At 45.3% G+C, this 26,518-nt stretch overlaps 2 protein-coding genes across 3 annotated transcripts in view; both read left to right on the top strand.

Annotated features, from left to right (window-relative positions):
• LOC133349494 (mitogen-activated protein kinase 12-like) overlaps positions 1-19,049 on the top strand; it is a 31,868-nt gene extending 12,819 nt beyond the window's left edge. For both annotated transcript variants that reach the window (XM_061562997.1, XM_061562998.1), the window contains exons 6-13: positions 3,117-3,146; positions 4,225-4,272; positions 5,454-5,568; positions 8,684-8,755; positions 10,908-10,984; positions 12,889-12,967; positions 14,799-14,972; positions 16,827-19,049. In XM_061562997.1, coding sequence (XP_061418981.1) covers positions 3,117-3,146; positions 4,225-4,272; positions 5,454-5,568; positions 8,684-8,755; positions 10,908-10,984; positions 12,889-12,967; positions 14,799-14,972; positions 16,827-16,888 — 657 coding nt within the window. In that variant the 3' untranslated portion in view covers positions 16,889-19,049. The remainder of the gene's footprint in view (positions 1-3,116; positions 3,147-4,224; positions 4,273-5,453; positions 5,569-8,683; positions 8,756-10,907; positions 10,985-12,888; positions 12,968-14,798; positions 14,973-16,826) is intronic.
• Positions 19,050-23,472: 4,423 nt separating this feature from the next.
• LOC133349491 (plexin-B3-like) overlaps positions 23,473-26,518 on the top strand; it is a 132,244-nt gene continuing 129,198 nt past the window's right edge. Inside the window, 1 exon segment of the mRNA XM_061562992.1 lies at positions 23,473-23,684. Coding sequence (XP_061418976.1) covers positions 23,677-23,684 — 8 coding nt within the window. The 5' untranslated portion in view covers positions 23,473-23,676.

Raw genomic sequence — 26,518 nt, 5'->3', positions numbered from 1 at the left:
CAGTTACAAGAAACGCCACCTTATGAGGCTGGATCACTTTGGTGGGAAGTTGACGATGGTTAAAATAATACAAATAAAACATAATAAAAGAATATTATTTATTATTTTATTATTTCCCTTCTACGTGACTTTGCCGAAAGAACCAAGAAGATGAATCCCTGCAGTCACGAAAGCTTTAAATCGAAATTCGACGATGGTTGTCGTACGAGAAGCTTGTCCCGTAACACACAAATTAGGATATTACGCCCCTGGCGTAGGACTGCCCAAAGAGATGGCTACCATCCAGCACTCGAAAGGTCATGAAAACACTCGTGAACTTTTTCAAAGAGCCAAAGTTATCGCACCAGTGTGAACTTGGCAGCAACATTCCGGCCGCGCTGCCACCTGCCCCTGCAAACATTAGAGTGCTTCTCTGCCCGGTAGGAGCGGCGGGGTTGCCAAGTCGACATTCGTGCAATGTCGAACTGCCACATCGAGAACAAAAGCCGAGGGACGGAACTGCATAGTGAGCAATCGCCTGGCACTGCAAGGGATTTGAAGTGTTTTCCCCGAGCAGGCACGTTCGGATTGAAACTGAAATGTCAATAGAACACCTTCACCGGCAGACTCCCTTGCTAGGCAACGGGGCAGCCTTTGTGAGTGTTTGACAACGTCTCATGCCCACACACAATCACCCGCCAGGGGATATCAATCGTCTGGCTTTGGTTATTTGCTTTCGTCTGGAAAATGTTTGCGATACATTAGGTTCCCTCCAGCCTTTTTAATTGGGATAGCAGCTCTTTGAAACCTGTGAATTTCACAGATCGGTGATCGTTCATTAGATATTAATTAAACTTGTGTAACTAGCGTTCAATTGGTGATAATTAGCAAATGCTACTTTTAGCACAGATAGCATTGCTGGTGTTACAAGGGTCCTCGAGTGATTTGCTTTTGTTATAATTGACTGGTAGGGTATTCCTGAGAGTCGAAGCCGCGAGGTTTATCGCTTTCACTTTTTCTTTACTGATAAAATACCAAAAAAAAACTGTACATGTTTCAACACTTCCCAGGTCATCTGAGTTGAAACCCCATGGAGACGAGCATAAATAAATGTTTATCAGCTACATACATTCAAACAGTGCATTTACAAAAGGGCCAGCCTTTGAATATTAAGGAATTTCCTGTCAAGGGATTGTCTGTATCACACGCACCTTAGTTATTTGCCAGAAAGGCCAATTACACAGCTATCCAAAATGACCTGGCTTCATAATTTATGACTGCATTTGCAATACATAGTTATGCTGCATAATAGATGTAAGGTGCTTGCATCTCATTTATAGACAATGCTAACCCCTCTACAAAGCAGCGGCCGTCTATTGCATGAATTAGTCATATCACATAAAATGGGCCAGGTCAGAGATCCCATGATTAATTTATGATCGGCTTTTAGGAGGAACACTGTGAGGTTATAACTGTTTCTATTAGCACCGGCCGCCACGGGACCTTTAATGTGTCCAAGGTAGATGGGAACCTTTAGATTTTTAATCCGGAATTCTTTTAATCGCTTTCCAAACGAAGGTTGAAAGCGTCGGCGCATTAGCGCCATCCGTCCGACCTTCCGTCCGTCTGTCCGCGCCTCTGTCTGTAATTGAATAGGGGGGAGTACAATAACTCTCATGAGGATGATTGAATATGAACCCAACTGTGGTGAACGGCTGTGTTCCTATTATGGACTGACACTGAACACAACTGGCCACATTGAGCAAAGCGTGGCCCGTGCCCTCCCTGGCAGAGCCGTTACCGGAGCCCCCCGTTGTATGTACTTTAAACTTCTTTTGCACCGTACGTAGCCAAACGTGCTAATCGGAGTTGCCGAGGATGGACAATAAATCACGGCCTACAGATTCTGTGCCGCTTCCTGAGCACCTGGCACGAACTCTGCCATTATTATCATTATTGATCATTATTATTGATAATCATTGTTATTGCGAATTACATCATTTGGATAAATACCTGTCAGGTAAAGTGTATGAAAGATTTTTTTCCCCCTTGTTTTAAAAATCGAGTCAACTCTCAATTATCCAGGATAATGCGTGGGGGAGGTGGGGGTGCCCGTTATTAAACGGAAACGTGGATATCAACAAATCATATCCACATTAGGCAATACAAACGTACTTATTGTTTACCTACCTGGCATGATGGGGGGTTGAAGGCAGGATGTGTAATATACGTTTACTGTTCGTTAAAGTAAACGCTCCCTTGCTAACGCGTTCACAGTCCCGTCGACGCAGAGTCACTGGTTCTCGGACAACGATTGGGAGACAACTCGTAATTAAACCGGCGTGCGCTTAGATATGTGTTTTTTTTAACACGTACTCGGTTTTCGCAGCCAGTCTTGTGATTCACGATAGATGTTTGGGTAAGGCCACAGAGCGATCTAACCAAATTTGTGTTGTTAAGACCCCTCCAGCACCCGACGTGGCCAAATAAATAAAAGTCGCGTGCAACAAGCGTTTAACAACACGGCATTCTTACGTCCAAAGTTAGCAATGATATACTTTTGGAACTCGTCATTGGGTTAGTGAGCTGGAACGATAATTATTTGGCGTGTTGTCAAATGCTTGCACACCACGTGACAATTGAATTCGTTTGGCTGGACTGGGTGGTGGGTGGTGGATGGGTTCTTGATTGGAGATGTTTGGTCAGATCATGATGTGGCCTAACCCAAACATCAATCATGAATCAAAGATGTTTTTTGTTCACAAGCACAGTTAATCTGTAGCAAAGAATCATCTGCTCACAGGTAATAGGGAGTTCACTGTAAATAGGAGTGACCGTGGCTTGCTTTTTTGATGTCCCGTGTACATTAATAACTAACAAATCAGACGTAACTTTGTGAATGCTTTTGGTATTTAATAATAAACATCCATAGGTGACTTACAAATGTACCATGTGATATTTTTTTAGTGCATCATTCATGAAAAGATTAATGAAACAAGCATACACAATGTGCACATTTCTTACCATATAATTAGTATAAATATACAGTACTGTAAACTTGCTGCAGAGTGTATCTAAATGTATGGTTTTTTTTTATTGATACATCACGTATTTTCTGTTTTGTTTTTTACATACAGTACATTCATTCTTCTGGCATCATCCATCGGGTAAGTAGCGCATACAAACTGCCGCTTGTATGTGGAAATGAGTTCACGTAAAAAACAACTTGGTGCTGAATCCATGGGAATCTGATGATGTTACATAAAAAACGACGATGCCTTCTGGGCGAGTCCAAATTGATCGTCAAAGTTAAAGCGATTTAGTGATAGGTTTTTACCCTTTCAACTGGTACAAAAACTGACACCTTTATACAAGGCACCATGTTTGCAATAACCACAACACAAGCAGTCAAAATGCAAACAAAAAGAAACAACTCTGATAATGATAATGATATGCACTGTCCTTGAAGTTGATTGGTCCACACCCCAGACAGCTTTTCTTAGAGCCTCGTCTCCATTGGTGTTGGACCAGATGACGCCAAAAGTTGAAAGGGTAAAAACCTATCACCATATTTTGCCACTGCTAAAGGAGGTCTCATAGTGTTAAAGTGATTTGTTTAACACGTAGGTTTTCGCGACCAATATTATCCAGAACAACGTTTTTTTGGGGGGTTAGATCGTGTAAATATAAATGTGTCGTTAAATCTGCCACCACCCGACACGGCCAATGAATGAGGTTTCTCACGTAAACAAAACGTGCCAATTAGTTACTACATCAGCACACCGGTGTGTTGGAGAGTAAACCCAGAACATTTACAATTTGAGTATGACGTTTCTATGGTGATTACAACCATCTTCATCAGGCGATTAGCCAGAATTGTGAAGAAGTCTTCCCGTTTCTTCAGTCTTAAATATGAATTAAACAAGTGATTTTCCGCCGACATGGGCAGGGATGTCCTGCCGAAGCGGTGCATGGCTTCTCTCACCTCCCCCACCGCCACAATGCTACAGGGCTGCTGTAATTTCACTTACATTAGTTGGACATTGTGTTCTGGCGTCAGGGTCCAAAATTTGGCCCACTTTGAAACTTGACCTATGAAGTAGTGAACGAATGCTGCATTTATGAATTGCCGAACGGACGCTCAGGTTGCTGTTGGCGTGGTTTAGCTACGTCATCAAAATATGTCGGTGGGAAATAATTACAAATTTGCCTTCCTGCACCGTGTCTCGCTGTGTGTAACCCTAGGATCTCAAACCGGGGAATCTCGCTGTAAATGAAGACTGTGAGCTCAAGGTACCGTGACACTTTATGGCCAAGACTTAACATTTTAAGCGGTAAACTTGGTCATTTACATACTTTTAACATAATCACAGTTTTGGTAATGCAAGTTGGCAAACATTCTCCTTTCTTCTTGCCGTTGATCATTGACTAATTTTAGAGTTCGCTTTGTTATTTCATATTTGGCAATTGCTTGAAAGACATTTCTCCCATACGGCCTGCATAGGCTGTTGGGGCAAGTGCTATTGGAGAACATCTGTTAAGGCTGGAATGGTGCAAGAGGAGGAAGTGTGGCTTGCATCATCCCCGGACACCTTTGTCTCCCCAGTGCTCATTAATGGTTGAGTCGATCTAGGGGAGGTCCAGGACTGTTTCGGATATCACTCAACATTCCTGTTAATCAGGACTAGGAACCACACTCGGCCTACCGGGTTCGTAGTTCAGCGTGCTACAAACACACACGAATGCCAGATATCTGAGTACCAATCCAGAACCCTGAATGTTATTTGGTTTTTAGTCTCCAATTGGTCCACTGACCCTAAAGATAAGTGTGCCTGGGGAAGTGCGTCACCATCATCACTGGGCATGGGGTGTCAGTATCACACCGCCGTTACATGTGGCAGAGTTTCACTGTTTTAGGAAAAACCCACGATGCACTGCAGGTTCCACTCATCCATGTGTCTTGCAGGCAGAAATAATGCGGTTTTGTTGGTTCTTGCGAGTTCATTGTAGAGACTGCTGGCTACATCAAGCCCTGTACAGTAATTAATGTGTGTGTGGAGTGGCAGGGTAGCGGTTAGCACGCTGCGCTACGAACCCAGCTACCCAAGTTGGATTCCCACTCACGGCCAACACCAGTGACAATTATCTAATCGGTTCTGGGCCTCCCCTAGGTCTACTCAGCCTCAAATGAGTTCCCGGTGCGGTGTGTAAATATTGCCACTAGGGAGAAGATGGTGACCAGGCGTGGTGCTGGCCACCCACCCTCTTGTGTGCCGTGCCGGCCTTCAGAGGTGCTCGCTTATCAGCACTTGCCCCAACAGTCTGTTGAGGCTATACGGGGGACATTTGTCTCACTACATGAGCATGCTCCTCAAAGTGCACCGAGCCTCGCTCGGGCTTCGTGGCGACATCACCGACACTTGGTGGTAAACGACAGCTGCTGTTTGTTGTCATCGTTGTTGCACCCGTCTCAGATCCTGGACTTCGGGCTGGCTCGCCACGCCGACCAGGAGATGACGGGCTACGTGGTGACACGCTGGTACCGCGCGCCCGAGGTCATCCTCAACTGGATGCACTACACGCAAACCGGTAGGGTTAGCGGGGGACACTCCGCAACCACTCGCAACCACTCGCAACCACTCGCAACCACTCGCAACCACTCGCAACCACTCGCAACCACTCGCAACCACTCGCAACCACTCGCAACCACTCAACATCTGGGACCGGGCACATCCATCATGTTGGCGGCATTTATAGCATTTGTGTAAGGCGTAATGGTGGTCCAGTGTTATCACTTGTGCCTCACTGCAAGAAGTGTCAGGGTTCAATTCCCTGATCGTGTGTCGTTCTGTGTAGAGTTTGTATGCCTTCCCCTCTTCTGCATGGGTTTCCAATTTCCCCCAAAGTTGAAAAAACCATACCATGTGATTGGCATTGACCAAACAGTTCAATGCCGAACCCTTCCTCCACTGCCCTGCAAATGACTCCATTGGGATTACACGTAGCAACTTCGCCCCCTACTGAGCCTCAGTGAGGCTTTCCTTGGCAAACAAGTAAAACAATAGCATAGGTATGGGAAAATACACAGGGAATGTCTCTTGTGTCGCTGTCGTTCCCTGGTAGGTTGAATTATAACGAGTGGATAGCCCAGATGATGGACTTGACATGACGCTCACATAGCCCTCATCTCACCCTCATTTATGTGAACCTCACCACCCACCACGTGACCCTCCACACACCACGTGACCCTCACCACCCACCACGTGACCCTCACCACACAGCACGCGACCCTCACCACCCACCACGTGACCCTCACCACCCACCACGCGACCCTCACCACCCACCACGTGACCCTCACCACCCACCACGTGACCCTCACCACACAGCACGCGACCCTCACCACCCACCACGTGACCCTCACCACCCACCACGTGACCTTCACCACACAGCACGTGACCCTAGTCATCCACTGTGTGACCCTCGCCACCCACCACGTGACCCTCACCACCCACCAGTTTGTGTGTTAGCCTGATGTGATTGGATGTCTCCCCCCGGCCCTGCACACAGCTCTTTCCAATATCTCACATCTGTGGTATGATTTTGAAACGCGGTTGTGAGGCTTGCATGATTTGCCAGGCTATTTTAAATCGTAGATAAGATCAACAGCACCAAGGGTCAATAAGATGAAATTACCGGGCCATAGGTAAAACAATTTTCTCAATTTCAGTCTCGTTTGCATAAACGAAATGTCATCGGCTTTCCAATCGGTATACCTGATTCGCTGAAATTGGTGCAACAGTTTAGGAAGAGTTATCTGGGCAAGAATACATACATATTAAAATACATCTAGCAAATCAACCACTTATATATCAATAACACAGACAACAAGGCCACATGCTTTATTAATAAAACAGCCAAATCTGTGTGCATGTATATCGGTGAATTTGTAGCTAGGTACGAAAATACTGAAATGCAAAAATCCGCACATTTTCCTCCACTAACCGAATTAATGTTTTTATTTTAATAGGATGACACTATTAATTTTTAATCATTATGGTTACCGAACTGTATCATGGATGCAACTCCCCCTCTGCCAATTCCCATGGCTCTCACTGCACCACTCACGCACACGCGCATTGTCCACGCTCATTAAATGCGTCGCTGCACCACCACACCTTTTGAGATTGTTTCACGCCCAAGCTCGGCTAAACCGTCAAATGAATTGTGGGCCGCTCTCCCCGCATCCCACCGATGCCACTTGTGTCCCGGCTTCAAACTCTGTTGAGTGCCTTGCGACGCCTGCCTCTTGAGACCTGGATCGCAAAAGCCAGATTAATTGCAGTGTCGTGTAAATGAACAGCCCTTTGTCGATCCCGAGCCTTGCTTCCACTCCGCGCTGACGTGGGAGTTGTTTGGCCTTACTTCACCCACACTGGCTCACCGTGGGTTGGTGAAGGTGTGTAGCACATAGAAGTACAGTGCAGAAATTGATTTTATCTTCCTCTGCTGCCCACCACTTATTGCCATTTATTGTGAAAATTCCGTCACAGTTCCTATGATCACTGTTTCATTGCTTTCATGGCTTTATTTTGGTGATTTCGAAAAGTGTATTGGTTTAGCCATGTTTGTTTGTTGTAGTACAGAGTTAGACTGATGGCCTTAATCTAAGTTGTCTTGTGGTTGTTGTTGGTTGTTTGACTTGCATCCCACTGGGATTATTGCACACAGCGTTGGTGTACGGTGATTTTTTTCTGCAATATTTTGCTGTCTTTTCTTGGATTTTCTGTTTGCACTTAGTCACATTTTCACTTTAAGATGGTTTTTTTTGTTCATGTTTTTGTTTTTTGTTTGTTGCGGTTGCACCCGATTCAAGAGCCGAATGACTCACAGGGCTATAATTAATAAATTAACTTGAACTTGAACCACGTATGACCACAACCTATAAACTACGATTAAACTATTTTTTATTTTACCAGGTAAGGCCCACTGGACTATATAGCTATTATTCTTGGTTCTTTCGGTAAAGTCACGTAGAAGGGAAATAATAAAATAAAAAAAATTTTGTAACTATCAAATTCTCACCACGTTTCGATTGCAACACAAGCAATCATCATCAGGTGTGAAAACCACAGCAATAAAATTTGATGATGATTGCTTGTGTTGCAATCGAAACGTCGTGAGAATTAAAAATTGTTATTTTTATTATTTTATTATTTCCCTTTTACGTCACTTTACCGAAAAAACCAAGAATATGAATCCCTGCAGTCACGAAAGCTTTACATCAAAATATATAGCTCTTTTTCAGAAGCGACCTGCCCACAAATGATAGGTCAACGAAGTGGCTTATCAAGTGGAAATTTATAGCAGCCAAATACTCGAAACGTATGTTAATTCTAAATGTGGAGGGAAAACTGGAGGAGCCGGAGAAAAATCCACGCGACCACGGTAAGAACACGCAAACTCCAAATATACGGGCGTCAGGACTGGGATCGAACCCACGACTTCCTATAAACCAGGCAAGGCAGTTAACACCTCGCCACCGCCTGCGACTTGCTGTGCATGGTGCTCGTTCATCCGAGCTTCATATGGGGCTCTCTCTGCTGAGCGCTGGAGATGGAACGTCGCCGGGCACCACGTGCCGGGTGATTTGGTCGAAGCGTCTTGCGGCGTGTGCTGTGTTGAGCCTATCCCCTGTGCTCTGCAGTGGACATCTGGTCGGTGGGATGCATCATGGCGGAGATGATCACCGGAAAGCCTCTATTTCCTGGGAATGACCGTATCCTTTGGCGACCTTTACCGAGCGGTGGAGAGTGGTGGGACAGCGGTTGGGAGGAGAGAGTTTTGTCCAACCTGTACATGTACAGCACATGTGTTTTTTTGTTAATCCACTACTGGATGAGGGTGTCCCAATGTAATGAGGCTTTTTTTTTACCATACTTCACCACACTGGTCCAATGCCACTTGGTGAAGGTGGGGGAGGGCATAACTACAATGGATTTTCTGCACTGCCCTCTGCTGCCCGCAAGGCCCATTGCACCTCTGCTTTGCACAAGGTGGCAGTCACTCATCCAAGCAATATCCCGGCTCAAGCCTGCTTAGCTTCCGAGATATGATTTAGATCGGAAACATTCCGGGACATTTTTGTTACAGGTTTTGACTAACAAGCGTTGTTTTTCATATTAGTTCAAATTTTACCCTAAGATTTGTTGCAAGAACCCTTCATGTCTGCTGTAGTTTCTGTTCATATTCAAATTGGACTGATTGACCCCCTCTGCTTTTAATCAGTGCCAGTTTTGTAACGGTCACAGTTTTTATCGAATCAATGCAGACGTTTCACAATTATTGGGGTCATTTAACCACACGTTCACCTGAAACATGGTATCACTCATCGTCGTAGTATCATCATCAGCCGTGATCTATCCAATTCTGGATGAACGCTTCGCCAAAAATGGAAAATTGTCATCAAAGAAATGGGACCGGTCGTTTGAAAATGTTTTATCTGACCCAACTGGCTGTGCCTCTGCCTCGTGTGTGTTTTGCGTCGTTGCCGCCCGTACAACTCAAAAGCCCTTCGGACAGTTACGCAGCACAACCGCGAAAGCCTACGCAATGGTGAATACAATGTTTACACGGACGTGAAATACCTCATTCGTGGAATGAAGTCTCAATTACAGTGCTGTATAATCTCATTATTTTCTGAAATCTCTCATAGCTCCTGCTGCCCTCTCTATTCTCAAGCCCACACACTATTTCCGTCTCTCTCACTTTCCAAAACCTCCCCCCTCTCTCAGCTGCCTGCCAATCAGACCGTGATTATAGTTTGCTCCTTCTCCCTCCTGCTGTTCCTGCTATCTAAATTGGTAATCCGCTTTGCTGTCTGCACGTACGACAGACCCCCTCGGTTGACGTCTCAAAACATTAGTCTCGGATTTTTACATAATTTTTACGTAAATGGACATATACCATGTGTTACATCTTTTACTTACAACGTACAACAGTCGACGTGTGTTTCTATTATTTTTTAATAATGTCTTAATCACATACTATGTGATGACTAATCAAGTCTCCCCTCTAAAGGTTCTTAGGAGTAATTTTTTTTTTACCCCGTGTATAATCCGACTCTTTTGTACAACGTCTCTTCTGTCTCATGAATATGCTGACATCGAGCCCTTGGTTGGTCCACGGCTGGGTGGGGTCTCCTCTTGCTGTGCAGGCTGTGGGGGTTTATTTGACCACACTGCACCATGCTGGTCAGTGCGGATTAGTGAAGCTATGGAGCACAGAACAGTACAGTACAACAATGAATGTTATTGCACTGCCCTCTGCTGCCCACTACGTAGCCCTGCAGCAGCCTCGAGAAACCTGTTGGGGATGTTGGTCACCCATCCAGACTCAATCCAGGCTTAAGCCTGCTTAGCTTTTAAGATCTGACAGGTGATCTGGTCATAGGCTTCACGATCCTCATTATTCCCAAAGTATTTATCAGTAAGGTCCATTCTACTGCATTTGGCTTGGGACATTTGGAAAATTTCTTATTGAATATTTTGTATTGATCTCCTGTGAATGTGGTTACCAACTCTGACTGAAGCTATTCCTGGAGATTTTTAAACTAAATTCATTTTCTTAAAATACCCTATTATTGTTAAAATCTCCTGCATTGCATTCAGTAATTCTAGATTTGAAGCTTTCGTGACTGCAAGGATTCATACTCTTAGTTTTTTCGGTAAAGTCACGTAGGTAAACAAATGAAATTAAAATTAATTAATGTATACCGAGTTTGCATTCAATAGTCACCAAGAGATTGATACCTTTTTCCAGTAGAAACTCCCGGACAATCCGGGACGGTTAGCAACCCTGCCTGTCAACAAAAGTGTATACCGAGTTGTAGTGTTTTTGTCAATGACAACGGCCTTGACGAGGGCAACCAGACATGGACCAGCTGATGCTGATCCTGAAGCTGACGGGAACGCCTCCAAAGTACCTCGTCGACAGAATGGACGAGAATGTGAGCTGCCTCTTGCACTTCATTACCCGGGGTCCTCGCACTCGCCACTGGCTCCAGTTCACGTTCTACGGTGCTGCGGGTGTCTTGAGCAAAGCCTCCAGGTCCAATAATTATTAATGCGGTACTGGAGCTGGGCTAATCAATTATTCATCGTCGATTAGTGCACAGGTTATCGGTTCGATTTCTCGACACAATTGGATTACAAAGATGGTCACTGCATCGCACACTTTAAGTTGCGCTTCTGTGGACGTCTAAAATGCTCTTGCTTCCGATATTAGGAAGCCACTGCACTTTTAAATCTGAATAGAAAATTTATGGTGTAAAAATATGGTGTAGATGCTTACCCCGAGCTCTCATACTCTGATGGTGCATTGTCTTTGAGTTGTGCGCCTTTTGGCGTCATCTGGTCCAACCCATGTGAGACTAGGTTCTAAGGAAAGCTGTCTCCGGTGTGGACCAATCAACTTCAAGGACAATGCATACATTATCAGAGTTATGTTTTTTTGTTTGTATTATGACTGCAGGTATTGTGGTCTATGCAAACATGACTCCTTGTAAAAAAAGGTCAGTTTTGTTGCCAGATAGAAGGGTAAATGAGGTTCCAATGGAGAAAATTAATTTATTTCAAACTGCTTTTTGTGTTTAGTTTGTTGTCATTCCCCCGCACCTCCGATTCGCACGGTTGACTACGTACTTTGCGAAAGATATACGTACAACACAGATATAATTGGAAAAAAAAGTGTGCCGCTGGAAGGGAGGTGATGGGCGGAGTTTTGTGATGCCATCACCATTGTTAGCTGCGTCATCGCACTGGGCATGACTTGTAGGGGATTTTCTGCTTTCGGGAGGCAGGATGTTGGGGTAACATTCGTTTTAAAATGGGCTCGAGTAATTAACCAAAAAAAAGTAGTTAAAAACAATGATGAGTCAATTCATGGACCTAATTGACTCTGTCCCAGCTCTAATAAATACCCTAGAGGGTGCATCACTCAGGGTTGAAAACAGGAAATGACAATTATACACACACTCGCATCAATTTTCAATGCTATAGCCGTCAGCACCAGTATGCTAATCTTTTGCGTGATTTATAGGCAGGCATGGGCATCCCAAATGAAACTTACATCTTGGTACCTTGAAAATATTTCTACAAATGCAGAACAAATTATTTGTTGGTGACACTGCTGCTGCGTTGGCAGTGGTGCACAGGGAGAATTAAGAAGAAGAAAATCTCAACGCATTTGTCAATAACACGGTGGGCTTAAAAGAGAAAAGATGTAGGGTCGGCGAAGATTTGGGCAATGACACATTATTCGTAGCACAAAGCCATTGATTTCACGTGTTTGTACTCTTACGTTTTTTCGGTAAAGTCACGTAGGTAAAAGTACATAATACAAATAAATAATAGAAAAAATTATAGAAATAAAATAAGAAATCACGACGTTTCGGAGGCAACACAAGTCTCCATCATCAGGTGGGACCGTCACAGTTGAATTTACTGTATTTATTATTTTTTATTATTATTTACTTTTACCTACGTGACTTTACCGAAAAAACCTAAGAGTATGAATCCTTGCAGTCACGAAAGCTTCAAATCTAGAATTCACGTGTTTGATTTGTATGTAAAACCATTGATGTGTCGAGTTTTATTTGTACACAAATGCCGAAGTGTGCTAACATCTCTGTGCGTCGAGAGCGAGCAGTTGGCTCTAAACGCCGATTCTAAGTGGGCGATTGGTGCTGCACGGATTTGATGGAACTGTCACTCGTGTTAGTGGTAGAAGTGGCTCGTGACGTGACGGTGGAAGTGTTTCTGTCTGTTTTACACGAATGCCTCTTCGTCATTGTAACCCCGAGTGCTTAATGCTGTTGTCACTTTCTTGTTGGTTTTGTTGTTGTTGTTGCAGGCAGCCAAGTACATAAAGACGCTGCCCAAGATGGAGAAGAGACGGATTTCCACCCTGCTCCCAAACGCCAACCCCATAGGTCGGTCGCTGTTTACTTGAGACAACTTGTACACCAGTCACGCGGTTGGCGAGTTGAGCTGAGTTGCGTTGTTGTGGTTGTGGTGTAATTCCCAGGAGCTGCATGCAATATTTCAGGATGTGACCAAAATTATTTTTAAAAAACATTGTTAACCCTAGGATGCAGCATCAAATATGATGTCTTTGGTATACTTGTTACAGGCTCTTTCACAACACATTGTTACATGTGCGGCAATACCCGTAGATGCTTTCTCACGTCACTGTTGGTGGACAGGCCTCTACTCGAGGGAGCTTTTGAGAGCTCCCCTAGAGGGTACTTGGTCTACTCCTCCCCAACTGGCCAGATGTCTTGTTAGAGTGTTCTGCATTTCAGGGCTGCCTGCTCGGGTGAGGAGGCTTGTGACGCACACTTGTCCACGTTTGTGGCTGCAAGCATGTTTCTGTGTTGCATAATGTTGACTTTCTGATTACCTTATGTAGCTGTTGTTTAAGCACGTGGTGAAAAATCAACGTATTTTGTTGTTGTTAAATCTTAAGTTTCATTAATGGGTAGTAACCACCTGGACTTGCTTGGCAGGGCATGTGGTCAGATCGCTTTCGTTTCTGAGGGGGTCACCGTTTTGTCAACTGATTTTTCGATTGGATTCAAATTACAGGACTAGGTTACCGCTGTAATGGTCCGCTTCCTGCTGTGCTTCGCTAGACTCAATACCAATGAACTTCATACAGATGGATGAATGCATGAACACATTTTTCCTTGCGTTCTTCCTTCTAGGGTTGCCGCAATTAGGGCCAGATTAACGCAGGGCCTTTATGGGATGCAGCTCGTGGCCTCTGATTTTCAGAAGCCATCCACAAATATATATACACACAGCGTCATAATATTTGGAATGCACTACTACAGCACTTTGCTACATCCTGTGGTGTAAGTTGGTCATTTTCAGCTGTAGCGTCACTGTGTACATTGCTACCAGTTATAGGCCAACATTAAACTAGTTTAATTCGTTTTAACTTTGACTTGGCTGTTCGATTCGTACATCGTATTTACAAACATTTACAATCTGAGTAAGACATTTCACTCGTAATTGCAACTAGCATCATCAGGCGACAGCCACAACATTTACTCAGATTGTAAATCTTGTGGCTTTGCTCTCCAAAACACCGGTGTGCTGTACTAGTAACGAATTGGCGTGTTTTGTTTACGTGACAAACCTTACTAGTTGGCTGTGTCGGGTGGTGGCGGGTTTAATGACACATTTATATATTTAAGCGATCTGACCCAAAAAACCTCTTATGGATGATATTCCTCGCGAGGGCCTACATGTTAAACCAGAGTAATGAAAATTATAATAATAAATTAACGGTTCAATTGACACCAAAAGTTGGCATTCCAGTGGTGTTCTGCAGAACACCTTAGCTCTCGATATATTGTCTTAATTTCGCAGGGGTAATATCAGTGAACAAACGAAGTAGTTATTATTTACAAAGAGGAGCTGTGCACTGTTTCTCCTGGACAGGTTTAATATCTCTATGAGCGTCGGTCATTGTTTGTTACTCGAGTAGGGTGGCGGAAAGGGTGTTAACACCATCACATCGAACAGGGTCATCAACGCTTAAAACTCACGAAAGACCTTGTTAGAATTTAATCGTATCCCGCGTTAAAGAAAATTCCGATGCGGTCTTCCCGTCCTCCTGTGCAGCCATCGACCTGCTGGAGAAGATGCTGGCGCTGGACCCTACGTGTTAAACCAGAGTAATGAAAATAACAAAAATAAATTAACGGTGCAATTGACACCACCAGTTGCCTCTCCACCTTCCCGTCTCCTGTGCAGCCATCGACCTGCTGGAGAAGATGCTGGCGCTGGACCCCGAGCAGCGGCCCACGGCCTCGGAGGCGCTGCAGCACCCCTTCTTCTCAGAGACGCGCGAGCCGCTCGAAGAGACCGAGGCCGAGCCGTACGACCAGACGTTCGAGGGCGTCGAGCTGGAGACGAGCGAATGGAAAAGTAACGGATCCTCCCTCGTCCCCTTCGCTCTCTCTCTATCTATCTCCGCTCCTCCCGTCTGCGTCTTCTCCGCTCCCTGCTCCTCTCTGCTCCGGCTCCTCCCTGACCCCCCCCCCCCTCCGAGTTCGTCTCTGCTCCCCCCCAAAAAAACACCGCTTCTCCTGACCTTGCGTCGCGGCGCAACGCTTGGGCTTAGAACGGTTGAGCTCCGTGTGTGGGCACAGCCATGTGCAGGCGGTATTTCAAGCTCCTGTTGTTTAGCCAGGCGAGAATGCAGGACACCAGGATGAGTCTCATTTACAAGAGTCACCCGGGGTATTAGTCTGCCAGTAGGGAGCGATGATTGCTAATGTAGGATTCTACATGGAGTCGTTTGCGGGTCATTTTCCAGTTTGAAATATTTGAACCATGACACTGGCACCCAACGGCCCACTCTTGTGAATTATGTCAGGGGATCTTTAACGTCCACTGTGGAGCGCATAGCTTGTATAATTATTATTATTGCTACTACAATATTTACACCCGCAGTATTAACCGGGGCGGCCGCTGGATTCGAACCGTGAACCTCTGCAACAAGCGGCAAACGCGCTTCTGCTGGGCCGTGGGATCCATTCTGATAACAAAAATGTGATTTTTTTACGTTGTTAAAAGACCAAATCACCCTGAATGTACCCGACCTCAACAGATTTCACAAGCTAGGTATTTCTGCGCCTGGTTAGCCCTCGAACGAGGGCCACGAGGTGGCCAAGGTATGGCAGTACAAGAAGAGACTTTTAAATCTATCCGTGCATTTTTTTGGTTCTTTCGGTAAAGTCACGTAGAAGGGAAATAATAAAATAATAAAAATAAAACATAATAAAATAATTGTCACGACGTTTCGGCAACAACGCAAGCAGCCGTCCTCAGGTGAAGAACAGGTATGTCGGAAAGACAGCGTCTGAATGAATAGGTTCATTCAGACGCTGTCCTCAGGTGAAGAACAGGTCTGTCTGTCGGAAAGACAGCGTCTGAATGAACCTATTCATTGAGACGCTGTCTTTCCGACAGACCTGTTCTTCACCTGAGGACGGCTGCTTGCGTTGTGGCCAAAACGTCGTGAGAATTATTTAATGTTTTATTTGTATTATTTTATTATTTTATTATTTCCCCTTCTACGTGACTTTACCGAAAGAACCAAGAAGATGAATCCCTGCAGTCACGAAAGCTTTAAATCAAAATCTATCCGTGCATTGTTTTGAGCATAACGCCCCCTCGTATGCGTGGAGTTGCTTCGAGTATTGTGGCTTCCTCCCACGTGAACCCGAGCGAGCGCTCGTTCACGGAGCTTCTGACCAAATATCCCAAAGTCGTGAGACTCGCTGACACTTCCGTGGGTAGATAAAGGGAATTATTTTTTATTACTAAATTGCAATATTTTACATTTAGTGTGATAATAGGTGCTCTTCCTTTCATTCGTTTGGCGCCGATCAAAGAATTTCACCTTGAACGGCACAAAACGAACGCCCCCAAGCCTCCATTCTGAAAACCAACAAAACAGAACAGAGGGGAGCGGGAGTGCAGTGGTTAGCCACTGTACTACGAGCCCAGCGACTCGAGTTCGATTCCCACTCACAACCAATAACAGTGACGAATATCTGAGCCAGTCCTGGGCCTCCTCTAGGTCGACTCGGCCTCGAATGAGTACCCGGTGTGGTGTGTAAACATCACCAATGGGGATTCAAAGGTGGCCGGGTGAAGTGCTGGCCACCCACCCCCTTTGTGTGCCGTGCCAGCCTTCATAGGTGCTCGCTGACAGCACTTGCCCCAACAATCTGTGAAAGGCTATATGGGGGTTCATTGTGTGTGTGTGTGCAGGTCTGATCCATGTCGAGATAACGACCTTTGATCCAAAAAACCCGCACCAGCTGGCCACATAGAGCCTGGCCTGGCCCGGCACGAGCGTTCCACCCTCCGACGTCCACTCGCGGCCACCAGCGAACCCCCGGGGTTCATCGACACAGCAGACACTTCGTGATTGTCAGTTTCGCACACACAAACATTTTGTTGATTAAAACGATTATAGTTCACGTGCAGCGAATAATGTAACAGCTTTGAGCTCTCGCAAAAATTGATTTCCTTTGCCTCATCGGCACGCCGGGTTTTTAATGAACTGAATCGTTGACATGACACATTCTCTCCAATTGAATTACAGTTCAAATGTGTGGTGTACAACACAGAATACCATATCAAAAGTTGCAGGCAAATATGCATCACACATATATCTACACACACACACTTATATGCAACTTAATTTGTCAGTCTGTTAGCATGTTTGTCTGTCGCAGCATTTTCTCGTGTAATTATCTTCTTACATGAGTCGGTAAGGATACATTCTGACTGGAAGAAATCAGGAACCTATGGTACTGAACGTCACCTATGTTTGACCCGTGACCTTTGACCCGGGTGAAAAAAATGCATGCTAATTGCAATGAGTGGTGTGCTTTCTACTGGACAAAGCGTGCTATTGCAATAGTCGTGTCATCGATACGGTACTATATGACACTTTACCTGTCATAGGCGACTGGTGAGTGTCTGATGAGTGCAATTGGTGAGTGACTGGTTAGTGGTGAGTGTGTCAGGTGAGCGGTGAGTAAGGGTTGCCACCTTTGCTAGTTTTTCCAGGATCGTCCTCTCTTCGAGGTAGCTACTGCCCTGGGAAATCTGTACGTCTTCTCGGGTAAAATAAAAGTCCCGTTTTTTTTAAAAATCAGTTGCATAGAGATGGATCGCTCGAGACTATGCATTTACATGTAGTCCTCCACTCGTGATTGTGAGATATTCATCTTTCCATGATATGTCCCCGTTTCGTGTACCTCAGAGGTGGCTGTCCTTCCGCTGAGAGGTGAGCTATCCACCCTGCCTGTAGGGTGGCCTGCCCTCTCGTTACAATACATTTACACGACACAGTATCATTGGAAATCCATGCCTTGCATACCCTCTTTCTCTCTGTTGACTGTGAATCAGAAATTAGGCTTTGTTTTGTGGAGCCGGCGGCAATTTCGTTTTTTTATTCTTTGGGTCTTTCGGTAAAGTCACGTTTTGATCGCAACACAAGTGACCGTCATCAGGTGGACGGTCGCTTGTGTTGCGATTGAAACGTCGTAGTTTATTTTTTATTTTTGAACCTTTCTACGTGACTTTACAGAAAAGACCCAAACAATATTAATTCCTGCAGTCACGAAAGCTTCAAGTCAAGATTTAGCAATTCAGTTGTTTGTCATTGCATTCCGGTCAATTATTGCCTCTGCAGATGTCTCCAACACTCCCTTTGAACGTTCCAATTGAACAAAAAAGCACATAGTCTGCCGTTTTGCTAATCTGCAGGGTGAGGGGTTTTATACGTACGGCATAACCCCGTATAAATAATAAAGTAGGCGATTGCATCGTGACCTGGCCCGGCATTCCAGTGGTGTTCTGCAGAACACCTTAGCTCTCGGTATATTGTCTTAATTTCGCAGGGGTAATTTCAGTGAACAAATGAAGTAGTGATTATTTACAAAGAGGAGGAGTGTTTCTCCTGTACAGGTTTAATATCTCTATGAGCGTCGGTCATTGTTTGTTACTCGAGTTACTCGGTGGCGGAAAGGGTGTAAACACCATCACATCAAACAGGGTCATCAACGCTTAAAACTCACGAAAGACCTTGTTGGAATTAAATCGTATCCCGCGTTAAAGAAAATTCCGACGCGGTCTCCAATGAATCATCATCTTCTTTAAAACGTAATAGGACCTCTGTTTTGTTCTACATCAAACCAGTTCGAATCTTGGCTTGCCATCTTCGCCCTCCATCACCCGCGTGCCCCCAGCATACACACAGTGGCCCGCACGGTGACAATTTAACGCGTGAGCTCGGAGGGTGATGCATCTAATATTGATGAGGCCAATGCCGAACACAAGAGATTGCATTGCCGTTATCTCGCAAGCGCCGTTTCCCATTTGTACGTCTCCATGTCGTGTACACTGACGTTTCATTACTTTTTAATGATACGCGAAGCCATTTTGTTAAAAAAAAATAAAACGTGAAACTCTTTAATTAAATGTTCTCTATGAATTGTTTTTTTTTGTTACGGGTGTTGAGCGGATGTATCGAATCGTGTACGTTGCATTGAAGTTAAAGCCACTTTGTTATTTTGTCTGAGCAACTGAAAAAGTCTTGATATTATTGTACCCAAAACACGGAGTGTTGATGGAGCGACGAAAACGAGTGAGAGATGGTGGTAGCTTGCGGGGGCCTTCATCCAGCAGTGGATCGATCAAGGCTGACGATGATGAATGCATTTTTTCCCCCTTCACAAAATATCGTTTTGTCCTTTCTGGGTGCCATATTTATCGGATGAGAAGCTACCTGTGCTGACATGGGCAGGAATGAGAATGAACAAAAGTTCACGGAGAAAATATTTCCAAGCAGAGTTCTGGCTATAAAAATGCATTCATATATTAAAGGTGTCACATGCCGTGCATTAATAAAAGCATAACTTACTGGCTACCACTCCAAGGTCATTGAGCCATTGCGATACAAGGGCCGCTGTGTTTTTACGGAGTCTCGCGTGTGCTATTTGCGGCTGAGTTATGCCCATAACATCGATAGCAGACACGACTACGAGAGACGGGCATATTTCTTTGCTAGGTGGGTCTGGTGGTGCCCTTGAGGGGGCTCTCTCTCTACGCTGCCGTGCTCGTGCCAGATTTATCAAGATGATTTGGAATGGCCATCCAGTGCAAGGGGATTACTTAACGAGAAAGAGAGAGAAACGACAGAGCCCATAAACCGTATTCGGGCATAATAGTCTCCCAACCTCTTGGGAGCCACTGCTTATTTTAAAAGTAACAAAAGACCGGGTTGAGTGGTATTTACACAACACTGTGTGTGTGTGGTGGGGGGGAAAGTTAAACGAAAATAGAGAAACTGACGGGGGAATTCGAAGGACAAAGGAAAGTGTGCTACTGGTTTGAAGCTTTGCTTCTCTGAATTGCGCACAGGATGAGCCGTGAGTTGTATCGCACACCCGCAACGCGCCAGATATTTCACTTGCGGTGCCACTTGCGGTGCCATGGATTTGATGGATCCAATTTCCTTTTGCGGCCAATAACAGTGAAGTGCGTGATCACCGTTTGCAATGAATGGGTCATGAAATACAGTAAATCCCTCTTTTGCGATATAAATACATTAGCACATCGGTACTACAGTTTTGCTGCCATAGGCAATAACAATGTATGCCCTGGCCCAATAAACAAGAATTCAAAACTGTGAAGGCAAAGGTTGGTGGATCACATTGATCTGCGAAGCTCCAAAACCCACCGAGCTGTAAGATGATCATGACGTGAAACGATACGGCCCTGAAATGACTTGCTTACTCCACTGCTGAACTAAATAAATTAATAATTTGCTGTCCCAGGTAAATCCCACTGAGCGATTCGCTCTTTTTTTCACAGGTGACCTGGCCACACACGAAAGCTCATCGAAGTGGCTTATATCATATGTGGGATTTTCTAATCGCCAAATACTCTAAACGCATGTTTCTAAATAAGGAGGGCAAAACTGGGGCGCCCGGACAAAACAAAACACGCCACTATGGGGAGAGCCAACACATGGACTCCAAATGTACAGGCGTCAGGGTCAAGATCGAATTGACGACTTCCTGTATACCAAGTCAAGGAAATAATATCTCCATCTCGTCACTGCTGGTGGAAGGGCCTCCACTGAAAAGTCCTCTAGAGGGTATTTCGTCGATTGTGATTACCCACACTTTGCCCCACCGTATTGCGCTGTGGTGTACCCATTTAGATTTTTTGGGTGAGATTTGAAACTCTTGCATTGTTTTAACTGCCGCGCAGTTTGAATTGGACCGGCAGCCTCTGGATTGCAAGTCCAGCGTTTTATCTGTGAGAGCACGGGGCAGCGCTCATGACATGGTGCCAGTGCTTCATAATCAGCCTGAACAGTCTGGAACACTGTTCCAGGAATAATTTTGGCACACCACTGTGAAGGCAGCAAGGGTTGGTGGCTTGCCGCACAACATGTTGTGAAACTATTTACACCATTGGAACCTCATTTGCCAGTAAAAAATATGATAATTGGTTTTTTACCCTTCTATCTGGCAACAAAACTGACACCTTTTTTACAAGGAGTCATGTTTGCATAGACCACAATACCTGCAGCCATAATGCAAACAAAAAACATAACTCTGATAATATATGCACTGTCCTTGAAGTTGATTGGTCCACACCCGAGACAGCTTTCCTTAGAGCCTAGTCTCACATGGGTTGGACCAGATGACGCCAAAAGGCGCACAACTCAAAGACAATGCACCATCAGAGTATGAGATAGAAGGGTAAAAAAACAATTATCATGTTGTGAAACTCCCTTCCCGTGGGTGTCGAGGCGGTGCCATCCGCTGGCTCACCAGGAGAAAGAAGTACAACAAGTGGACTAATCGCCATCTGATTCCATCTTTACATAGGATTTGTGTTTCTCCCTCATGCGCATGGGTTTTGCTTCAGTTTTCTTCCACTTGTAGGATAAATAAGCATATTACTAATTATAAAGTCCTGATGGTAGTACAGAAAATGGGTTCTTGATTGCATCAGCACAGATGTTTAAGTGTTAACCCCTGCTAAGTGTGGGTTTGCTCTGGGTACTTCGTTTTTTCCACTTGCAAAACACTTCCCATAATGTTTCTCATTGTGCTGTACGGCTCCTCTGAAAACAATATATTGAGACGTGGTGGTATTTGACTCGATAGAAAATAGAAGGCAAAGGTGCAACCCTGCAATTCCTGCTCACGCCACTGCGGGTGGAAGGGCCTCTAGAGAAGCCTACATAGAGGCTATTTTGCCTACTCTTACACGCTGGACAGACGTTTGAAGAGGTGGGAGTAGACTAACTTCCTTCACTCTACCGCTGATTGACTCTCTGTGGCGTATCAATTTATACTTCTGGATGGACAGAAATGTGGATATTTAGGATGCTTGCCCATTGTTTAAACAGCAGCTACCGGACCTCCGGTAGATCACATCGAACCAGCAAGCTCTGCATTGCAATTTCATCGTGCTAACCTACAGAAACTCCATTCTTGGATAAATTGTATTATTATTAAATAAAATGAGTGGTGTGGCTGAGTGCATTGCCACATGGTAGAACTGAAATATAAGTATGTAATTTCTGTACGTAATGTATTTATTTATTTATTTTCATATACCATTATCTGTCCACCGTTAGGTCGCGGCTCCCCACGTTAGAAGCACAGCCTTGAATGCTGCCTACATGGTTACACTAAACTGCTGGCATGAATACAGCACACGTTGGTGTGGCGTTTTCATTCCATCGCTGCTTGGGTTGTGTCTGCAAAATGGTAAGGTCCTATGAAAGATTAAAATGTAAATTTCTCAACCAGGTCAGGAGCTATCGAAATCACGTTCTAATTTACAAGTTGAGGCTTGTGAAATTGATTGGATGGGGTTGACAATGCATGCTTGAAGTCCTGCGTATTTTAGTTGAGATTGCTGGATCGCTGACAGATGGAGGTAATGAGTTGCGATACAGTCCCGCAAGCCAACGGGGTTGCTATAGATGGCAGTACAGCAAATTCGTTTTCTGACCTGCGAGACGTTCCACGAAAAAAAAACTATAGAAATGTATTGCCAGGCATTCTAAAACAGGAATTAACAAAATGGCCTGTATATTCAGGGATTATTTAATGAGTAAACGTACTGGGCTGATACATTACTTATATTTGATTTGGTTTACACAAATGTGACATTGTAAAAATAAATCTGTTTTTGACCACATCAACAAGAATTTGCATGACCTCAACAAATCTGGGAAGTCAACCAGTTTTGAGCCTCGATCGGTGCTTGGATGGGTGACCCACCATACCCACACAGGTTACGATATTCTGTCGTGGGCAGCAGAGGGCAGTGCAGTAAACTATATTGTAGTGCTGTTATTCTCACAGGTCTGTGTTCCCCCGTCTGCGTTCCCCCAACCCAGCGTGGTGAAGTATGGTCGAATATGGGAGGCCTTCATCCAGCTATGTGTGGGTTAAACGGTACATGCACAAAATAAAACGCACATTGCGAAAAAGACTTACACCAGACATCTCCATTTTGTGTTCAACACTGTCCTCCAACCTGCTACCAGATAGGGGTAAAAAAATAGCACCTTTATGTGCTGTAAAGAAGAAGGGCCATTGACCGAAACGTCGCCCATTATATATTTTGTTATTTTAAGGGAGTGCTGTTGACGAGTGTGTTTAGTCTTGTCCGTGCACCGCTGCTCACGCAGGCTCAGCAAGCAGCAGCAGCAAGCAGCAGCATCATCAGCACCACCAAATAACGCGTTACCACGTGGGGGCAGGCAAGGTCTGCCCGTGGTGATCTGATGCATTGTGGGTAAAATGATCATCCGTATGAAAGGGATGAATAGGGAGGGGAGGAGGAGGAGGTTCAGTGGAGAGACAGAGAGGGGCAGAGCAGGCGGGAGCAAGCAAGCAGAGCAGAGCAGAAAATCGCATCACCACCGACACCAACAACAATATCACCACCACCACCATCAACCACCGCGGAGGCGGGCAGATACATCATCAGTTGGGAGATCTTCTGCTCACTTTCTCTGAGATGTACACATGAAGAGGGAATTCGACAGCTCCACTTAAACTGCGCTCGCATGGAGAGGTATTGGACCCGTGGATCGTATGCGTGCGTGTGCCTTCCGTCCCGTGGACTTGCGCGTGTGTGTGTGTGACCCATGGATGTGTTTTTCGGGCTTAGCTATTCGGCACGCAAAGTGGTTCAAACATTCGCGACACTGCGATGCATTCCATCCGGCCGGGACGTTGATGCGATGATGTTACTTACCTTCCCTCCCCCCATCCCTCGGTTCTAAAACAATTGTGTCGGCTTTAAGGAGCAGCGTGCGTGAGTGAGTGTGTGTGCGCGGGGCACCTCTGTGTGTGTGTGCTCCTGATGATGCCGCTCGAACAGCGCCTATTGTTGCACGTGGAGACTGCCAGATGGCCAGGCTCGGTGCACAACAGCGGAGGACAATCGGAGCAGCGCATTCGCCTGCTGGTGGCGTTCATCGTTCCACGTGAACTTTTAGCGGACGCCCGCAATGTTTTCGACGGCAGCATTCGGCAACACTTAACGCGAATTGGCCGAGTTCGATGCGGTCGATGAATATTTCCAGCGGGTAGGTTTCTTTTGTGTGTTTTTTTTTGGTTTGTGTAGTTTTGGGTTGGCCGTACGTACGGTGCGAAAGAAGTTAAACATCCGTCACGCTCGTTGTCATTTTCATCAGCCCATGCTTCATCCACTGCTGGATCTAGGGGGCATTATTTTCATCCCTTTCCACCAAGTAGCCGTCTCTCGCAATCCCACGATGTTAATCATTATCCACCCGAGCACCCCCTTGAACAACGACTTTAGCTGGTTTCGTTGTTCCATCTGTTCGGATAGAAGTCCTCCCCGATGCTTCTTCCATTGTGTTAGACAATGGGGAACAATGGCACGTGCAATACGGCATACGGGCACACGATATCGTAGTTTCACATCGCTGTATGGATATACCTTTGATGTTTTCTTCTTTTGCTTAGAGTCCATTCAGTGTACAAGGAATCCGTGTGATCCCCATTGTTTAATAGAGATAATGTTTGTCACGTGTGGACTACAAGACTATGTTGTGTGTGTGGACTGTGTTGTGTATAGACCGTATTTGTTCCGGTTGTACCTGTACAAGAAATACCGTGATGCCCTTCATACTGACTTGTTTTTTTGTTAATGAACATCATAGTGTTGTATCAATTGTTAATTTTCATTCACATGAGCAGGACCCTAAATAAATTCTGTGCTGGTAGCAAGCGGGGAAAGCCACTTTAACGAACATGAATGATTATCCTCTGACGTTATTGAGACGTACAGACCTACCTGTGTAACTGTGTACACACACATACGCAACGTTAATTTCTGCTGTTAAAACAATTACCTATATCGGAAAGTCATTGAAACGAAGCAAATTTCACGTTAACAGCCAATTAAACGGTGGTGGGAAATTCCACATTCCCATGACGGGGACCAGTATGTCCGTGTAACAACCACATGCAAGAGTCGTTATAGAGGGCATTGGGGACACGGGGTGGCTCTGCTGCTGTTAGCGCACTGAACCCGGCCACACCTGAGTTTGATTCACGGTCACGGCTACCGTCAGTGGCGAATGTTGTCCGTTGCCCCCCCCCCCAACCAGCACTGAGCAGCGTGGTGAAGTATGGTCAAACATCTTCTTGGTTCTTTCGGTAAAGTCACGTAGAATGGAAATAATAAAATAATACAAATAAAACATTAAATAATTCTCACGACGTTTCGGGCACAACGCAAGAGGACGGCTGCTTGCGTTGTGGCCGAAACGTCGTGAGAATGATTTTATTATGATTTATTTATATTATTTTATTTCCATTCTACGTGACTTTACCGAAAGAACCAAGAAGATGAATCCCTGCAGTCACGAAAGCTTTAAATCGAAATATGGTCAAACACCCCCCCCCCCGTCCCGCGACCCAGCACTGCGTGGGGGAATCTACATCCAGCAGTGGATTGACGAAGGGCTTGTTACACGTGCGTTGTGAGGACGAGGTAATCTTGCAAGACATCGGTATTAGTCGAGACAATTTTTAGTTTTGGCTTTACACGCGTGGCGCCCGTCCGGCACAAACAAGCCACTCGAATCGTCATCGATACACCCGTGAGTGAGTGTGCATGTGTCTGATTTTTTTCTATAGAAAAAAAGGCTGGACATTTAATTGTCAATGATTTGCAAAGACGCGGCGTGTTTTGTTGGCCAGCTGCCTCTGTTCAAAAATTAATGTTTTCCGCTGGATTGATGGACTGCGGACAACAACACGCACGGAACCGTGTGTGTGTAATTCTGCACCGTACATATGTTGCGGCAGTAAAAAAAACACATACTTTGGCTATACTAGATGTATGCAATTTCCTGAAAGGCTTTCCCATTAGTAGGTGGCAGACAAAGACAAAGATCCCCCGTATAGCCTTAACAGACTGTTGGGGCAAGTGCTGTTAACGAGCACTAAACAAAGACAAAGATCCCCCGTATGGATTTAACGGACTGTTGGGGCAAGTGCTGTTAGCGAGCACCTATGAAGGCCGGAATGGCACACGAGAGGGTGGGTGGCAAGCACCACGCCCGGCCGCCTTTGTCTCCCTAGTGGCAATGTTCTTGTGTACCTCACCAGGTACTCATTTGAGGCTGAGTCGACCTAGGGGAGGTCCAGGACCGATTCAGATAATCGTCACCGGTGTTGGCCGTGAGCGGGAATCAAACTCGGGTGGCCAGGTTGGTAGCGCAGCGCGCGAATCACTACACTACCGATCCCCACAGACAATACACCTACACACAGCAGTACCTGCTGCGTGTGGTATTGTAAGAGACGTCTTCTAAAATAAAATTCAGGTGCTTCCGAAAGTGGGAATGTGAGAAGCTGGGAACGCAATCC

This window comes from Lethenteron reissneri, chromosome 30 (genome assembly GCF_015708825.2).
Source record: "Lethenteron reissneri isolate LAM-NWPU_2019-01 chromosome 30, ASM1570882v1, whole genome shotgun sequence".
Taxonomy (NCBI): domain Eukaryota; kingdom Metazoa; phylum Chordata; class Hyperoartia; order Petromyzontiformes; family Petromyzontidae; genus Lethenteron; species Lethenteron reissneri.
Note: the sequence above shows the minus strand (reverse complement) of the source record. Positions and strands in the feature narration are given on the sequence as shown.